The sequence below is a fragment of the Myotis myotis genome, unplaced genomic scaffold, assembly GCF_014108235.1.
Source record: "Myotis myotis isolate mMyoMyo1 unplaced genomic scaffold, mMyoMyo1.p scaffold_m19_p_2, whole genome shotgun sequence".
Classification (NCBI taxonomy): domain Eukaryota; kingdom Metazoa; phylum Chordata; class Mammalia; order Chiroptera; family Vespertilionidae; genus Myotis; species Myotis myotis.
Window position 1 is genome coordinate 206,154,792 of NW_023416324.1, and position 20,185 is coordinate 206,174,976.

Consider the following 20,185-nt stretch of genomic DNA (forward strand, 5'->3'; position numbering starts at 1 on the left):
TGGATTGCCTGGCTGGCTGGCATGGCTCAGTGGTTGAGCGTCAACCTATGAACCAGGAGGTTGGATTGTGGGCTCGATCCCCAGTGTGGGGTGTGCACGAGGCAGCCAATCAATGATTTTCTCTCACCATTGATGTTTCTCTCTCTCTCTCTCTCTCTCTCCCTTCCTCTCTGAAATCAATAAAAATATATACATATTTTTAAAAAGAAACTGGGACAGATCTAGAGGAAATAAAATAATGGACATAACAGCAACAACAATATATAAACATTTACATCAGTAAGAAATAATGTGCCCTTGGCACTCTATTTATACCCCATTGTCCACTTTCAACTTCTCTCTTCCTCATGTGCCTTCCCTTGTCCCCTTCTCATTAACTCCATAAATAATAAACAAGTGGATCCCTCTTTCATTCTTGCACTCACTGAAAACAATGATAATGGGTATGATGCCCAACGTATTTGGTTAGCACCTACAATGTCCTAGTAAACATACTAGAATTGGGAAAACAGAAAAATAACCCAGATCCAGCCTTCAAGGCCTCCCAATAAAGTGAAAGAAATAGACTAAATAACGTATTTCTCCCAGACTGATAAGACTTGGAATAAAGGGCTTTCAAGAGTCACAGAATAAAGGAGGAGTGGGAAAAATCAAGAAATAATCTTAGATGATTTGGGCCGAGACCCAACTTTTACTCTTCTCCATTTTTCCCCCTTTGTGTCAGTTTTTCATGTAATTCGTATTTGTTGCTTGGAGTGTGTCTGCCCCCCAACAAGTTGGTGCCCTTATTACAGAGTAATATGGGGAGTATGTAGTGAGCTGGGGGCCAACAGAAGCCACCACTCCACGTGAATGATGCAATCTCAGAAGCGAAAGCCTACCTGCAACACGCTTCTCTAAGAATCCCTCCTCAGGGAGTAATATCATTGATCATCTCCCATGATTTGGGTGCATGCACATTGCCCACCATTTTCTGTATTTTTTTTTTATTTACTTGATTTTAGAATTTACTTGCTGATGATTAAGAGCACTAAAAATAACAAAGATTTCTTACACATTTACACTATTCTCAGCTACTTAAATGTATTAGTTTACTTAATCCTCATGAGAACTCTGCCAAGCAGACTCTATTGTCTCATCATTGACCAACTTACTTCTGCTTTGCACGTGGATAGATTTTTCTGATTTTATTGCTGAAGGGAAAGCACAGGTAGGGATCCTTTAAATGGTGGGTATTGTGCCTCCTGGTAGAAACACCAGGTCTAAAGTCTAACTCTGGCAAAACACTAAGGGCTGAGTGTTCTTGGCCAACTTAGTTAACCTCTCCCTAATTTATTTTTCAAGCTCTGTGAAATGTTTCTCTTTTCACTGTGACACCGTAAGGGTAAAATTAACTAAAAGAGATATAAGAGGCCACTAGAAAAATACAAAACAATGGTAGTTGCTATTATGTCCAGCATCTATAACAACCATTTAGATATATTCGAGTTATTCTTTTTCTTCAACAAAATAAAGATATTTAAATCCTACTTTCCACCGAGAAATTAAATACTCAGCACATTTTAAATATACAGCAAATGTTTTTACAACTACCACACTCACATTTCTTCAAAGTGAATACCTTAGAATGTGTCGATCTGTGACGGAGGCATTATATGAAAATGAATAAAGAGCAAAGTTCCTATTTAAGTTCTGGGCCAGAATGTTTGAAGAGGTAAAACTTCTTAAGGCAAGCCAGAAAAAGCATTAAAAAAGAAGTACCCAGCCAAAGAGAACTTGGGGAGAAAAACATCAAGTTAAAAGAAAAACATCAACATCAAGTCAATAGGAAAGAATGATAGTAAAACCCCACGAAGCTTTGTTTAGGAGACGGAGGAAGATTGGGCCCTTTGGAACCCCCTGGAAAGCCTATCTTCATTGCTACATAGAAAGAGCATTGTGTAAACCAGGGAAAGCTCAACAGATTGCTGATGTTAGGAGACTGTCCACGGATCTCTGAGACAGCAAGAATGCTTTCCAATTCTTCAAAAGTACTGCTTTAAAAAAAACATTTTAATTTTACTAAAAAGCACAGACCATAAGACTGGGTAACTAAATATTAGCTGGGAAGTCTTTACATGTGTGGCTGCATGTGGCAATGGTCTACCTGGTATGGCTCCAGCCAAAATAACTCCCCACCTCTCTGTGGACATGCAGTCACCGACATCCTCTCTACCTTACTGGTAGATGATGAGTGAAAAGAAATGTATAATGCAAACAGTTTGAAATCAGCTTACACAAAGGCAAGTTCAAGAGGTGACATCTCTTTATAACGCTTAATACCAAAGGATGAATTTTGAAAATGAATAACACATTTGTTTTGCTATGAAAAAGTTGGTATCTCTGCTGCATGGTTTTCAGGTAGAGGTCACCGGGGGATGACTTTACTTGCTTAAAGTGACTTATTTCAGAATTGCCATTAATGTATTACTCTAGGATTTGATGCTGCATTCCTTTCTTTTTACTCTGAAATGTACAGTCTGTCGATTTCATCTATTTGTTGAATTACATCCTTTAGCTATAAAATAGGTACAGGCATCTCTACCAAATGGCAGACTGTGCCACAGAACAATACAAAATAAAAAGCCTTATTCTGAATCTCACAGGATAAAATATTTAAAATCTCAGTAATAGTGGATTGGATATAGATTTTCCATCTTAAAAATTGTGTATGTTTTGGGGGAGGGATGAAAGAGGAATTGATCAAACTTTTAGTATCATTCATGTTAACCTCTAAAGGTATTCAGTCTACGGTTGACTTTTCTTGCTCATTTTTACTTTTATTCTCAGCCACTTTGTTACATTTACTTAATGCACTTTTTAATTTACCTTTGTCTGAAATCCTATCTGGGCTTGGCCGCCCACATTGGTCTGTTTGCTGTGTTCCACAAACTGCCAAGTTGCTTTTTCCTTTCTCCCTCCTTTTTCTCCCTCCCTCTTTTCTTCCTTTCTTTTGCTTTTTTTTAAAATATATTTTATTGATTTTTTACAGAGAAGAAGGGAGAGGAATAGAGAATTAGAAACATCGATGAGAGAGATCGATCAGCTGCCTCCTGCACGCCCCCCAGTGGGGATGTGCCCGCAACGAACATACATGCCCTTGACCGGAATCGAACCTAGGACCCTTGAGTCCGCAGGCCGACGCTCTATCCACTGAGCCAAACCGGTTCGGCACCTTTCTTTTGTTTTAACATTTGGTGCATATAAATGATGGTTTCTAAAAGGCATATTACTAGCTTTATCGTCTATATTTACAAGGGATTTCTGCAATTGATTTTCTAATACTATTTTATCTCCAAAAGTCTGTGGTTCAGTAAGTGACTGTAAATGAGACCTTCGAATATGCTCCAGGTTAATGTTTCAAAGCTGTCTCTCGGTTTTCCTGGGCAGCCTGTGTCATGGGTGTATACTTGAGCTGTGGCTACTAGTACTAGGTGGCAGCCTTTCTCATCACCTGGCACTGAGACTTAGGGATACAGTGGGGGTTGAGCTATTGTTTCTGGCTTCAAGGTTACAGAGCATTTAAGCAAGGAAATTCAATAACCTGCTTTCACTGCACAATTTCTCTGCCAGTGCTTCCCTTTATTTTTGAGGATCACACCCTAGCCAGCTTGCCTGGAGCTAACTTGTATAAACACGGCAGAATGTCTTCAAGTATCTCGGCCAGGTTGGTGGGGGCTGGGGATCCCCATGAGATATGGCTTCTCCTTTTCTGAATCACAAATGTGCAGGCACAGTTATTTTCAAGTGTGCATACTGACTTTCAATCATAACCGAATTGCTACATAGTTCTTGTTGGAACTAAATCAGGAAACACTCAGTATTAATGAATTTTAATTTGGCAGTGGTTGAGTGCTATAAATGTCTGGCTGCTTATGGCTAATAATTTTAAAAATAAAGCAAATGATTTGCGTGTAATCACACTCTAAGACCTCATTTCTCCAGCATTGCTGGAGGGAGACAGGTGAGCTATTTTTTTTTTTACCCATAAATAGATTTTTCCAGATAATAAATTCCTTAGGCACCATCTAAAAATTGTATAAATTTTGTGAGAATATCTATTTAAAACAGCAGTTGCTTTACTGCCTTTATATTGGTGTTAAAATTTAATCTTCTTAAAATAAAGGAGTATCAATTTTTGTATCATGCTGAAATACAGAGGTACCTTCACGGATCTTGCTGGTAGGATAGGGTTTTTTTACTTTTGGCAAAATGGTGCCAGATCTTTAAGCTTTAAATGTTTTCGGGCCACATCTTACAGCTTTTCTGGTTTCTCCCTTATTGTCAAACTAAAGGCTCAGTGCACGAAATTTGTGCATGGGGGGGGGGTGGTCGGACATCCCTCTCACAATCTGGGAACACTGGCTCCTAATTGCTCACCTGCCTGCCTGCCTGATTGCCCCTAACTGCTCCCTGTGGGGTGGGGCCAGCTGGGGCAAGGGGCCGTGGTCATTCTGGTCTCTGGTCGTTCTGGTCATTCCGCTGTTTCAGTCACTAAGCTTTTATTATATAGGATGACATCATTTCTTGCTTTCAGTTTACCTGTCTGAAGTGCACCCCACCCCCGCCATGATTATATTATTGCTTAAAATATTTGGTGGGCAAGAAAATTAGAACAAAAATTAGTAGCTTGGCCAGCATGGCTCAGGGGTTGAGTGTCGACCTATGAATGAGGTGGTCATGGTTTGATTCCTGGTCCAGGCACATGCCTGGGTTGTGCCTTGATCCCTGGTGGGTAGTGTGCAGGAGGCAGGTGATCAATGATTCCCTCTCATCATTGATGTTTCTATCTCTGTCTTTCTCCCTTCCTCTCTAAAATCAATAAAAACCATATATTTTTTAAAAAAGAAAAAGAGAAAAAATAATTATTTCTACTAAATATGAATAAGTGGGCTCTGATGGGAAGCCTGAGTAGCTCTCTATAAGTAAAGTGAAAGGATTTTATGATATGATTTCATTATATCAGTTCAGCCTTCTGACAAAGATGTGTTTGTTTATTTGTTTGTTTTTCCATTGTCTTGGACTTCAACCTTCTTCTTGGTTCTCTCCTGAGCTCTGAAGTGGAAATGTCAGAATCTCATTCATCTGGAAATTGCATTTACTAGTTCCGACTGCCACACTTCCACTTAAGTCAGTTTTCCAGGTTGCAATTTAAAAGTTATTATATTATTTGAATTCACATTTACAGAGAGCACTGCTCTGCATGCTATTTTGAAATGCACATAGTTGAAAGCTTTGCCATTGTATCATAGGGCCTTTCTTTCTTTTTTCTCTCTCCTTATTCTGAAATTACTTGATTCATTATAGGCTACTGAAAAAGGCTTTGTTGTTAAAACTCAAGACTGCCTAACCAATATATTTTAAAGTGAGAGTCTAAGTTTCATGAAATGAATAAATCAACTAAGAGAATTTGCTATCAAAATTCAATTTAGGAAAATGAATTTAGTTATTTAACATATAAATGAGAAATTCAGATAAGACTTTATCATTGCAAGTGAAGTAGGTCTGTTTCCACTAAAAATATGTTCTTGGTTGTTATATCCCATGAGATCCTTTGGAATAGACATAGAGATATATAAAACATGTAAATTAGTTGCAAAAATTTAACAAATCTGGACTCTTTCAAATACAGAAGTAATATTAAAATATGAAGATAATACTAAAAGCATATTTACTGCACAGAAAGTAAGATCATGGATTCCACAAATGTGAAATAAATGAATCATTCCAAAATTATGGTAATAAGAAATAAAATTCTGCACAGCATTGTAATTAACTGACCTAATACTTGCACAGGGAAAAAAATTTGGTCCCTTTTTAGCCATAAGTATTTGCTGCCTTAGCAACTAAATCCACCCATTTAGTGATTCAAAGTTTAACTCAACATTTTGGAATGTGTAACGTGTGATGCTGAAATAAAATATTAATGTGATTTCATTTTCAGAAAGCCTGAGAAAAAAAATCCCAGCAAAAGTAATAGTAAGAGTAGAGAATACATGCTTGGCTGGCGTGGCTCAGAGGTTGAGTGTCGAGCTATGAACCAAGAGGTCACACAGTTCGATTCCCAGTCAGGGCACATGCCTGGGTTGCAGGCTCTAACCCCAGTGTGGGGCGTGCAGGAGGCAGCCAATCAATGATTCTCTTTCATCATTGATATTTCTATCTCTCTCTTCCTCTCCCTTCCTCTCTGAAATCAATAATATATCTATGTTATATTTTTTTAAAAAAAAAAGGCATTTGAAAGAAAGAAAGAAAGAAAAAAAGAAAGAAAGAAAGAAAGAAAGAAAGAAAGAAAGAAAGAAAGAAAGAAAGAAAGAAGAAAGAAAGAAAGGAGAATATGATTCCACCCAAGGGGGACTTTACTAGACATTCACTTGATCCATGTAGACAGGCAGATAATTAAATAAACATTAATTTTGGGAGTTTATCAATATTTAATCAACATTGTAAACTGAGCTAAACAGAAAATTACCACTTTATTATTAATCTAAAGGAAAAGCCTAGTTCTTTGATTCTCAGTATTATCTCAAATCTTGAGATATTGAGATGTCCTTTCAATGAACAAAGAATGTGTATTTTGTATTGAGGAAAATTTTAAACCAAGTTGGGCATGGACTATATTCAGAAATAGGAAATTTTAAAATTCCCAAGTGGATAAAGCATTTCCACTAACAGAGCAAGAAAAATGAGTTAATGAACAGATTTTGCCTATAAGCCACCAAAGGACATGGAACAGATTTTATTTTTGTCTGAAAAAAAATTAAATTTTTAATTGTTTTGACATTATGGAGTCAATGTTGAAGATGGTGATCTCACTAAGAAATTACAAAAATATTAAACCCTAACTTTGTGGAACTAGGAAAAAGCAGTTATTACAGATTCTCTTTATCCAACTTTGAAGCAATCATTATAAGTTAAATTTATGGACAATCATTATGCTCAACAATTTCTGTCATATTCAATTCAACCATGAGTTTTACAAAGAGACAAATTTTAAGAGAAAAAAAAGCCACAAGAAATGAGAATATGTCCTTTTCTGTAATATGAGAAACTTGAACTAAGTGGTCTCTGAAGTTCTCTTTCAACTCTAATGAACTTATTCTCCAGTGTTTCTAGTATTTTAAAATAATAAGGAATGCTAGGAAATTTGCAACTTCTTGTTTCAGATTACTTATGGGTCAGAACTTATTTCTAAAAACTGTTACTTCCTTAGTGTTTTCATAAAATTCACTAATCCTAGGTTTACACAATTTAATAAAGCATGCTGTGCTCTTGAACTGTGTCTGAATGAGAAAGCCAAAGATTTTCGTTTGAAGTTCTTGAAGTATTTTCCCACCATTCAGATGGATTTTCTATTTCTGTTCTTCAGTTTTTACTCCACTTTCAGGAGAATCTGCCATTACGATGAAATCAAATTCTTCCAGTGAATGTAAACCTTTCCTGGCTTTCTGTTGCCATAAAGAGAATCTGACAGAATTGTCACCTACACCTGAACCACACCCCTATAATAGGCATGTAACAAGTAATCCTGCGAGTCGTATTAATAGCAGGGATATAAGATGTCTGCCAGCATTCTCACAGGAAGCCAGTGGTGAAAGAAGGAATAAAAGCCAGGCTTTCAGGCCACGAGCTAGGGCCTTCTGTGTGGTCTCCCACATTGCTTCTCTTTTGAACTTTTCAATTCAAAAGCAAAAATATCATTGCTATAATGCCACCAAGGATGTTGGCATTAGAGCCCAATAGACAGTCAGTTCTCTTGCTTCTTTTTTTCTTCACACTATCTAAACATCCATTGTCTTAGAGGGCAAGGTGAATGTCATGAGGATATCATGAAGGAAAACTCGTAATAATCCTAAGTTTTGTTTCTGAGCCTCTGTTGCCCTGGACAATACCTACCGTGGCCATCGTCCAGGAATTCTGTGATGGTGGCTGAGGCACATTTGGACCAGGGCTTGGATGCATCGATGCTGGTTAGGATGGAAGACATTAAGCGCTTATCTTCTGTGGAGCCGAAGTTCTCTTCACAGAATTTGGAATCGTCATGGGAGAGGCCAAGGAGATGTCCTACAGGAGAGATTACAGGAAGTGCGGATCAGAGTGATTTTGCGACTCTACTTTTCTGTGTCAATTACACTAGCACTTGATTTCCTCCCCCCACAACATTTGTACATGAGTTCATTGTAACTGCCTTTCTCACACAGAGACCGGACCCCCGGGGAAATCAAAGATTATAGTTAGAAGCAGTCACTTTGGGTAAACATTTAGGGGAAATATGAAAATGACACTAAGGAGTAGATGTTCCCATAATGCATCTGGATCACACATGCTCAATGATATGCAGAAATGAAGCCTTATTTAGAATCAAGAATTTGCAAGACAACTGTGGGATTATGTCATAGCCCTCACTACATATTATTGTGATTATTTGTCTAATTTTCCATCTTCTCTGGTCAATCAAAATCCCCATGAGATCAGAGAACATTTCCCTCCATTGACTGTTGAATCCTCCGTATTTAACTCAATGTTCTGCAAGTTGTAAACACTTAGTAGATGGCTTCTATTTCCTTAGCCAAGTAGCTACATGAGATGAGTGGGGGTGGAGTGGGAAAGAAAGAGAAGTGAAATGAGTAACTTTCTGCTTGCATGCAAATGTAAGCTTGCCTCACCCTTTCATTTCTCTTCGTTATTTAGTGAGTTATCAATGTTTACTAATCTCACACATAAATGGCACAGTTTCATTTATATTTAAGAAAAGCCCAAAATACCAAGATGTTCATCATGGAATGTTAGAGCTTGAAGAGAAAAGAAAAATATTGGGAAGGTAAGTGATTGTCTAAAACCACTCAGCTAGGTGATGTTTGTACTTATTCCTCTCAGCCATGTTTCCCTGGCTCCCAGTCACTGCCATCTCCATTCTACAAGACAGATATTACATCACAGAGTTCATAACCATGGTCTTGTAATCCCACTGAATTATTTATCACATAAGATTAATTTTTACATAGTCTACAGATAAAGAGTCATTGTCCAATAAATCTAAAATGTTCTGCAAAAATAAATTCGGGGCAGCACTGAAGAAACTCTGAAAAGTAGGAAATAGATACTCCTGGTAGCATTTTTGCAAAAGTTTATAGAATCATACGCAAACCACTACACAGGAATGCAGGACATCCTATAGAAAAATGATGACTGCTTTTTCTGTGGGTTTCTGAATGCCAAAGGCAAGAACTTGGATCATTCCACCAAAAGAGTCCAGTGTGTACCAGTAAAACCCAACAGAGATGAAGTCTTTCACGCATTCCAACTACTTTTGGCCAACTTGTTAAATCACCAACACCTCATAACAAAGTTGTCCACTGAGCAGCTGGTTGCTGTTGTGGCTGAAATGAAGTAGCTAGGACTTGGTGACCTTCCGAGGCTCAACATGTTCATGCTATTTAAGCAGTTATTTACTTCAATAGCATTTACTAGGCTAGCAAGTTTTCTTAGGGAAAACCTCCCATCAGCAGTCACGTTTTATTTGGTAAGGAACATGAAAGCCCATCACGGTCTGCAAAGTGCACCCCAAATCACATGCAACAGGAGATTGGAGGGGTTCTTCCAGTTTTGGGGGGGGGTATGTTGAGTTTTCCAGGGAACCCACAGCTCAGCTCACAGAAAAACAGAATCTGTCATTCATGCCCTATTGAACGTGGCTTAAAGTTACTTAGTACATCAAACACGGGTTGAGAATACACTCTGTGCTGCCTGAATTTTTCCAAGGCACAATGTTTCTCAGCTAACACTGGGATTTGTAGGGAAATTTCACACTTGAGGTTTTCCCCCTGGCATAAATGAGAGGGGAAATGGCTTAAAGTGACCTCTGCAACATAATATTTATTTTATATTTAAAAAAAGCATGTACCTTTTGCATTCTATTTCATAGTCATATTTATTTAAAGGACTAAGAGCCCTTTTCCCCCTCCAAATCTACATACATAAATAGCACTTGCCATGTGCATTTTTATTAAGGGATTGTCACTTCATATGGAGGGTAGGTATTAGGTTTCGGATTTAAAATGCAGGCCATGTGGCAAATACCAATTTAACTTTGAGGGGCCTGGGAGAGTACCTCAATTTTTTTTCTTTCATATAGTGGTAAGGCATATCATTTTAAAGATTTCAGTTATATAAGCAAAGCAGTTGATTTTAAAATTCTTTGGTATAATTTTATGAGTATTTTGGCATGCTACTTGGCATACTATTGTGACTTGTGCACTCTTTACATTTACTAATTTAGCACTGCAACTTCATTTCTGCTGAAGATACAGATAAGAAATTCTTATTTGGCCCTCAGAGAACATTGCCATTCTGAGCATGAACGAATCTGAGTCCCACTTCAGCGAGAGCTAAAAGGAGATGGGAATTTTGTAAGATCCTCAAGAGTCAGTCAGGAGCGGACTTGCTTGAGCATCCATTGAAAGAGAGGTGGACTCTTCGGAGGGCAGAGGAATGGTCCCTCCTCCATGAAAAAGTATGTCAGCTGGCTGGGACAGGCACGCTCTCTCAAGGGCAATGAGAGTCATGGGCAATCTGAAGACCTTTTAAGCGCCCAGAGAAACGGGCAGCCAGTTCCACAGTAGCTGGAGCCAGGGCACAGTGAGAGAAACCCATGTGACTTCCCCGCAGGAGCTGGACAGGAATGAAAATGGAAGATCAATGTGAGGGATGTTGGATCCCCGTCAGGAAAGACGTGACACACATAGCAAAGGCTGTGAGCAGGAAAAGTGGCGATTTGCAAATGGGACCCTCCAATCATTATGCTAAGACATCCAATGCCAGGCATGATATTTGCCAATACCTTTGAGCCCTAAAATGGCAAGGTACACATAAAAGCATAAGCTATTTTAAATTTTGTTGTTGTTCATCCTCAGCTGAGGATATTTTTTCCATAGATTTTTTTTTTTTTCAGACAGAGTGAAAGGGAGGGGGAAAGAAAGAGAGAGAGAGAAACATCGATGTGAGAGAGACACATTGATCGGTTGCCTCCTGCACACATTCCTACCAGGATTGAGCCTGCACCTGAGGTACGTGCCCTTTACCAGAATCAAACCCAGACCCGTCAGTCGTGGGCTGATGCTCTAGCCTAACCATTGAACAAAACCTGCCAGGGCAGCATTACCTATTTTAAAAGGACATTCTCAGTAAAGACAACACACAAGAATACTAAAAGCTGACTCAAAGAGTAAAATCCAGAATCTAGGAAATTTAAAAAGCAATGTCCCAGCTGAAAACAATATATTTCAAGTACATGATGTGAAGGGGAATCAGAATATATCATGATGTCATTGACTGCCTAGGACATTGCCTTTTCCAGTGAGAGTTTGCTCATAAATCACTCACAGAGATTTTTTAAATTACAGATGTGGATGGGAGATTAAGCATTTCTCCGACGAGCTGCCTCCAGCAGGCTTAGCATGGCTGATATTCATCCATGTGCCCCAGAGAGTAAAACAGCCAATGTAAGAAAATGTTGGAGAAATTGTTTACAACTCTTTAAAGTGATTCATTGTTGTTTTCATCAAATATGTATTTTATGATGAGTTTTTAGAACAGAGCGAAGTTATTTGAGGGGTGAAGTCTTGGAGGGGGCAGGGGGATGGATTCCAGAAAGTCACAGAAAAGCCATTGTTACCCTGGGAAAGAGAGAGAGATACATCTTTCTCAAGTCAAAGTATAGGAAAAGAAAGATAAAGAGGTCTCAAAGCAATTTTGGAGGGTAAAAGAAGATATTAGAGAAAGTTTAACCAAGTTCCCTCAGTAAAACAGGAAGTGAAAACTCCTAGTGGATTTAGGGCAACAATTCACTATTAGGGTTTCGAGTAGAGGTTCCGGAGTCTTGATTTATGGAAAAATTAGTATTTGTATTCGCAACCATTTATAATTAGTAGATTGTAAAAGATTGAAGAAGTTCATTTGCTTGAACTAAGTTAAGCAATCTTGTTTACATTACTATTTTTATTAGTGAATCTCTAATTCTCAATTGATGTAATTGCAAACTTCTCACCTAAAATCCTGAGGCAATTAAGGACCAAATACACTTGCGTAGTGGATGCACTTGCTAATGGTATTTGCATTTATACACTAAATAAGGAAGAAAAGGTATTAGAGAGGTCAGAGTAAAATTTAGAGAATCATGTAACTGTCTGGTCCGGTATTTGCTCAAATGAGGCAGCCACCAGTACTGTATCTTGCTGTTTAAAATCAAGGTGTAATTTGTAAGTGCTTTTGGAGAAAATACTGATCTATTCCTAATAGACACTAAAGCACATCATAAATACAAAAGTCATGCTATGAAGTGCCCATCACCCATCAAGAAGGAGTTTATTTCAATTATGCTAAGGGAATGCATTTCATGGTAGATTATGTCAAAGCAAAGACTATGGGTTAAGAGTTTGAGTTATACTGTTAGTTCAGATAGCAAACAATTAGTCACATGATACTTTTTCTAGTATGATAACCGTCTTTTAAAATTGGCAAGTGGATGTGATTGTATTAAATAAATTTCATCTCTAATGTTCAAAATATAGATTTTTAAACCACCTTGCCTTTCTAAATTCACAAGTGAATCTGCTGTTAGAAAACCTGAGACAATGTTCACCTGGGTAAAGACATGCTACTTTAAAGGAAAATGTTAGTTCAGCTTCTTATTCAGCTCAGGTATTACTGTACAACCAGGGCTGACTTATAACATTAACCTCAGGAAGGAAATTGGTTGTTTTTCTAAACTTTGGTCTGCAAGTTAAACAGAATTTCAGGCTCTTGACCCCAGAGTGACCAATGGACAAGGGGACACAGCAAGCTCCTAAAATGTGTCACAAAACTCTGTAATGTGTTTACTTAAGAAAGCACTGGTCAAATGAAGCATCTGTCTCTTCATGAAATCATGTTTTTATTTTACCTAATTTTCCAGCTTGGATTATTGAGGTGCAAGAAGGTCACGCCAAGGGGCTGAAAAGTGAGTCAATAGCTCAAATGGGATCAGAATCTAGAATCCTTGAGGAAGACATCTAGGAGCTCCAATAGCAGGAGAGCTCATATGCATTCAAATGAAGTTTTATGTAAAAATAATAAAACTCTAGAACTCCCATTTCAAAACAGTAAACATAAATGGCAAATACTGCATCAATTGGAAGGAACAAAACTTAATTTTTTTTTTTTACCTTATAACTAGCTGTGTCAATATCCTTCTGAATCAAATTCAAGATTATCGCCTTCAAAATGAGCACCAACAAACCATTAGAGGATAGTATCAAAATCTTGGGGTCTGTGGTCAGATGAAATGGGTTAGAATTTTACCAGTTTACTAGTTGTTGATCTTAGACAAGTTTAGAAATTTCTCTGTATGTCAGTTTCCTGTCTCTTGGGTGACTCATTAAAAGTGCTTACTTCATGGTGTTTTGTGAGGACTCAATGATATAAAAGATGCAAAGTGCTCAATATACAGGCCTGACAAATATCTATTGCCCAGTAATTGTTAGCTATTTTGTTGTTCTCATTGACATCCTGGGCTTATTATACTTTTACTTATGAGTATTCCAATATTCAGTCATTTTGATGAATTTTGACATTTCTAGACACTCTTGATTTGGGAGAGAAAAGGACATTTCTTATCATAAGGAGAAAAAAAATGATGCATTAAGTGTGTGAGATATTTACTTCTTAGGCCACCTTCAACTGGTTGGGTTTCCACATATGGCAGACAATCTATAGGCCTCCCTTAAAGAAATATTAATTGGGATTTGATTTATAAAACAAACAACTGATGCTAAACACTAAATCTCTCAATGCTGCCAGACCTACAACAAAGTCCTATTCCCACCTTTCATCTGGGGGCCAAGAAAGACACAGTGTGGCACTGGCCCAAACTGGATTGAAAAAATGCTCAGTTTGTGTTGATTAAAGCTATGGTTTTGGGGGGAAATACCAAGTTTAATCCTAGCTTCCTTTCATTTCACATCTCACAGCCAGTCCTGACATCTGATTCTGTGCACTTGGCGTTGGTCTATGGTGTTTCCAGGGTCTCTGCAGCTTTTCAAAACACGGCCTTGTTTAATCTAATCATCCATGGGAGCACAGTCCCACGCAGATCAGCACAACCAGAGAACGCACTCTAACCACAGCAAAACGCGGGCAGCTATGCTGTTGTGTCTCAACCACTTCCTAGGTCTCCAGCCAAACATTTGGCTTCAGCTTTTTCAGTTGCCTGCTTTCAGCTGAGGAAGCATTTTGGAATCTTTCATGGTGAAGAGAGTCACTTAGCACATTTTATAATTAACTACCATAAAGCAAAGCTTCGGCAAGTTTGCAAATCATGGGTTTCATCAGTCTAAATAAAGTCAGATTGTCCCCCATGCTGTATTAGAAGCTGGCCCAACATCAATAAAATTATTATTTTGAGCAAGCATGTGTGCAGCAGGTGAAATCTTTATTATTACAAGCCGATAATAAAAGTTTGACAAGTTAAAAATATAAACTCAAAATATAAACTTACATTCACTTGGAACGTTCTCCAGTTCACATTTGGATTGTAAAATGTCTGTAACCACATTCCTGCCTCCACTCAAGGAACAGAGATGGGGACTGGGTTCTTGATGGTTTAAAGCAACTTTCATAAATGTTCTCAAAATTTAGTCAGTGTTTACATGCACATAACATCGACAGGAGGAAGGCAAAGACTTGTTGCCTATGGAGAGTCTAAGGTCATCAAAATTTACTTTCCAGAAGCCTGTATGGGCACCAGTTGATAGGTACCTCCAACATCTAGCTCTTTCTTAGAAAGAATTAGCAGGGAAAGAAAAGTATTCCAGTTAACATGCGGGGCATGAAAAGAGTCACTTTCCCAATTGTTCACTTAACCCACTTCTTTCTGACTTTAACACCATGGATAGAACAGGTGCCAGAAGGCACTTCAGGCTGGCCTCTTTATCTTTCCTGTTAATTCTCAATACAAACATGTTTCAGATGGAGGAGGGAAAAGAACAGAGAAAATTCTGATTCAAGTACAATGGCTTTGTGTTTTAAACCACTATGTATAAAAGAGGATGCAGTGGGGCACTCCATGAGAAAATTTAAGTCGGTTCATGAAAGTGTTATTCTGAACCAAATATATCCTTTAGAGCAGTGGTTCTCAACCTGTGGGTCGCGACCCCTTTGACGGTTGAACAACCCTTTCACAGGGGTCGCCTAAGACCATCCTGCATATCAGATATTTACATTACGATTCATAACAGTAGCAACATTACAGTTATGTAGTAGCAACGAAAATAATTTTATGGTTGGGGGTCACCACAACATGAGGAACTGTATTTAAAGGGCCAGAAGGTTGAGAACCACTGCTTTAGAGCTTATAGAAGAAATAAAAAAGAAAACATATGGAAACAGCCTGGACATTTTCTCCACAGCTTATGTTTTAAGCTAGTAACATATTCACAGTCTGTGTACATGAAGCAAACTGCACATTCTGAAATGGGCTCAAGGAAATTCAAAACACTCTAGAGAACCCGGGGATTCACAAGGTTTTTCATCACCAGACATAGCCCGTATCGTTAACCTCCAAATCTGGGAGGTAGTATATGTCTAATAAAAGGGAAGGGAGGAAATTACATGAGAAGGATGGAGTAGAATTAGAATCCAGAGCATGAATAGCTCGTTACATGGCCTCATGCAACAACCTAAAAATAAAGCACTGGAAACAGACCCAAAACACACTGGCTGCGGAGGGGCGACTGTAATCACATACAGATGATTAGGAAATATTTTGTAAGGTTATCTTCTCTAAGTTTTGTAAGGCTCAGACTTTATAACACATGTTCACAATTTTTTAGGCAAAAAGTGAAATTAAAGAATAATAAAGCAATTAGAAAATGAATGAAAGCCAGATCTCTTTATGAAATGGGAATTAAATCCATATTCCTCTATGCCCAGATCTTATATGTCTCAGATGGGGCCATATGTCGTGCAAAAAGGAAAATTAAGTAGGCAGAGTTTGATTGGAGAATGAATTATAGAGAAGTTTAAAGAAGTAAATAGAGGTGATTCAACCAAGAAATGAAAGGGGGGACGGACAGGTGTAGTCATATGTCAACAATTAGGTTTGATTTTTCACATAGAAACCCACATTTCTCCTACATCGTTGTCTTGTAAAACGATGTTCAATATTCTTGTCCCTTTAAGAAACGTTTTTATTGTACACATTTAGTTTTAATAAAACATCTGTTCTCATTGGTATCTGGCTGCTCCCTTTCAGACGGTTGCATCTGTCTGTGTGACCCCAGACCCTTGGTTTAGGATTCAGGAGGGCTGGGAAAGGTGATGCTGGGAGCCTTTTCATCCCAGCCCAGTTGGCTTGAGAGTCAATGCAGCCCCAAAGAAGATGCACTTACTGTTGCAGGGTGCTCTTCCAGGGAAGTCTCCCAGATGCTGTCCAAGTGTGAAAAGGGATCAGTACAGGATGGAAGGAAGTAATAGCCCTTCCTTCAAGAAGTTTCTAATCTCTTCTTTGGAAGATCAGGATTTGGCTCATAGTCTTATAGATGGGTGATGCCAAAATTCAGCTCTGTTCCTTATTCCTCATCATCCCTCTACCCAGACAGAGAAGAACCACCCCCTCCTTCCCAGGGATTTAGAATCTTATGGGGCTTCTCTCACTCTGAATAATGGTGATTAATTACTGGTGTTGCTTTTTAAATCTTCTGTTTAATTACAATCCTCTTGAGTATTTGGACTAATCTCTCTTAGGTTCTGATGCAGAATTGGAAGGTTGCCAATTCTTGGGCAGCTTTCATGTTTCTGCCTCTTACTCACTCACGGACACAGAGACATGTAATAAATATTGAGTTAGGATCTATATGAGGTTATAGTTTTGTTTTTCTTTTTTTAATCCTCACCCAAGGATATGTTTTCATTGATTTTAGAGAGAGAGAAAGAAGAAGAGAGAGAGGGAGATAGGGAGGGAAGGAGAGAGAGAGAGTAAGGGGAAGAGAAAGAAAGAGAGAGAGAGAGAGAGAGAGAGAGAGAGAGAGAGAGACAGAGAGAGAGAGAGAGATTGCCTCATTACCCGACCCTACTGGGGCTTGAACCTGCAAACTTTTGGTGCATAGGACAACACTCCAACCAACCAAGTCACCCAGTCAAGACGAGGCTGTAGTTTTAATTACTTTAATATGCATGAGTGAGAGACAGGTGAAGACATAATCCCATCCCTGAAGCTCAAATGGCATATGGATCTTAAAAATACTTTCAACTCTTCTAGCCCAGCACAACAGAAAGCCATGGATTCTGAGAGTGTCTAAATGACGCACCTGACGTAAAACACAGAATACTAAGACAGAACTGGGATTTCATCTCAGATCATGGGTTCCTTAAGCTAAAGATGCTCAATTCATGAGATGTTATATTGAATTATTATCAGCAGTGCCTCTGAGTGGTTATTTAGGCAACAAATACTTTATGTTTGTTCCTTTTTTTGTTTAGATGATAAGAAGAGTGTCAGTTAAGAAAATTAAAGTCATGATTAACACATAAGAATTGAAATTTGACTACAGATCTCTATTTTACTGCTGCGATACACTGATGCATGCAATTAATTACACCTTTGATTTGAAGTATTTAAAGAACACATAGAAGCAAGAAATCAACACCTTGTGGAATATTCTTTCCCTACTGGGGATGTGAAAAAATTTTTTAATTTCTATTTAAAATTAGGATTTCAGCTTAAAAAATGAAATCTATTTAATAAGATACAGCAAAAAATAACAATTATCAGATCATACTCTGCCCTTCCAAAAAAAAAAAAATGATGCTAAAAGGTGATACATGCATTTAAAAATGGAAATGAACTATTTAATTAAAAAGCAAAACAGATGATTATGTGGATAACGATAACAGCTGATATCTATAATTTACCCAATTTGGTCCTGAAAATAACTCCATGAAATAGGCAATGTTGTTCCTATACTTCAGATATAAAAACTGAAGCTTAGAAAGTTTAAATAGTAAGACCAATGTGACAGAGATAGAAAGTACTTTAGCAAGAAGTGAGCCCAGACGTGTCTAATTCTAACATCTAATCCTAAGTACTTAACTAACCTCTCATTTACCTACCTAGTAGCCTATATCAATGTTAGAAAACACATATTCCTAACTGCTGGGATATTTTTCAACAACTAACTCAGCCCTAAACTTCTAGTTTTAGGATTTAGGTGTGTTTCGTATGACAAACACACCAGCTAAGTGACATTTTAAAACAAACTCTGTTGACCACTGAGTTTGGCTTTGCTATTAAAAACAAGACAGGCATGTTTACCATAAGCTATTGATTACCTTTGACAGGACCAAGGTTTATCAGCCACAGTGGAAGAAAACATGATAAATTTGTGTGCAAACCGCTTAGCCCTGGATGAGTCAGTAGAGTCTTGAATAACTCCTAAGAGGAACATCTCTGCATTCCTAGCCAACTGTGACAAATCTCCTCTGTGAGTCACTTAAGGATGCTTAAAAGACAGTGGCAGTAGCAAATTTCTCTTATGCTTTTAAATGACAAGTGTCAGACAGGAAACATCTACCGTGTGCCTGACTTTGCCTTCCGTCTCCCTTATTAGTTAACCCCGAAAGTGCAAATATAAACAAATTTAATCCCTAAGGCCGCATCTGAACCAGGAGAAATCTGGAATTCATTGCCAAGTATTTCAGTTCCTGCTGCAGCTGTTACAAGTGTTTGATTTGGCGAGGGAAGAGAAAGGGCGCTGCATACCAATTTCGTGAGCCACAGTGAAAGCTGCGTGGAGGCCATCGTCTTCAATCACAGCACAGCTGCGCTCCGGAGAACATATGGTCCCAACGTCTGCCATTCCCAGGGTGTCACATGAATGATGCCCACATAAATCCTTCCCAGGAGAAAGAAAGAAATCATTAAAATCAATTACCAGCCAGAAGGGTCCACCTTGGAGAACCACTTGCTCACTGCAAAAGGCAGCACGGGGGTATGTTTATGGTATCACCTGTTCGGCTCTGGGAATGTGCCAAAGACAAACCAATGGCATCAACTCTTCTAAGCTTCTCTGAGCCCCAGAGGCACAGAAGGATGAGGGGACTCAATTACATTTAAAAAGATATCGGAGGATGGTAGAATGTCCATTATAGTAACAGCTGGAGCCTTCACAGAGCTGGAGCCCATGTATGCAGACACATATGTCATGGACCATTTTCACATATGGTCATGCTTAGGAAAGCCTTAATAGTCTGACCTAAATGCATGCTAACTTTATCAGAAGCCCCGCCTAATAATGTATTTTCCATCACATGGGGCAAATTGCAACCACATATTTGTGGCAGAATATCAATATATCAGTAATTTGGATAGGATACTAAATTTTAATCTAAAAGCATGATTCCTTGAAAGAGCAACTCTTAACTTTCAAATTGAGTTGTAATTTCACAGGTCATGTCTTCAGAAATGTATGCATTTAATGAAGCATTTCTCAACCAGATCTGTACTCAGAAAATACATGTTATATATTGTGTTTATATAAGTGAGCATATGCATTTTTCTGGTGAGAAGTTGTATATTAAGAGATTCTTAAAGGGGAACATGATCATCCCCCACTAATGGTTACAAGTTATAGATTTAGATAAAAGAGACATCAACAGACAATTGAAAATGGAGAAGTGTAAAGAGAAAATAGAAGCCAATTTTTTTTGCCTGATAGATGTATCATGATAAACTTTCCCTTAAATGCTATTTGAGTATTAATATACATTAGAATTTCTTGTGCTTGCCTATGGTTTTCAATAAAAATTAATTGACAGTGTGCACATTTATATCCAAAAAAGCAAGATAGTATCCTAGTAAGCCATAGGTAAATAACTGGAGAAAAGATTTTTTATAAAATTATTAATTACTATGAAAGATGACAATGTACTAGTTGAAATAACATGCACGGTGTCTAGTACAGCTATCATCTTAGTATCCCCACTACCACAGTGTCTGGCTTATGATAGGAGCTCAACAAACATTTGCTTAATTGAGGTGAATTATGATGTACAGTCAGATGCAATGTAGACCTCACACACCTTTAACAAGCTATACGCTAGCTAAGCTAGTAAG

At 38.2% G+C, this 20,185-nt stretch overlaps 1 protein-coding gene across 4 annotated transcripts in view; it reads right to left on the minus strand.

Moving 5' to 3' along the window:
• Positions 1–20,185, minus strand: part of ADAMTS5 (ADAM metallopeptidase with thrombospondin type 1 motif 5) — a 50,113-nt gene that overhangs the window by 18,624 nt on the left and 11,304 nt on the right. For 3 of the 4 annotated variants that reach the window (XM_036348346.1, XM_036348348.1, XM_036348349.1), the window contains exons 2-3: positions 18,833–18,965; positions 7,936–8,103 (exon numbers count right to left, since the gene is read on the minus strand). In XM_036348346.1, coding sequence (XP_036204239.1) covers positions 7,936–8,103; positions 18,833–18,965 — 301 coding nt within the window. The remainder of the gene's footprint in view (positions 1–7,935; positions 8,104–18,832; positions 18,966–20,185) is intronic. The other variant, XM_036348347.1, reaches the window with a different exon arrangement.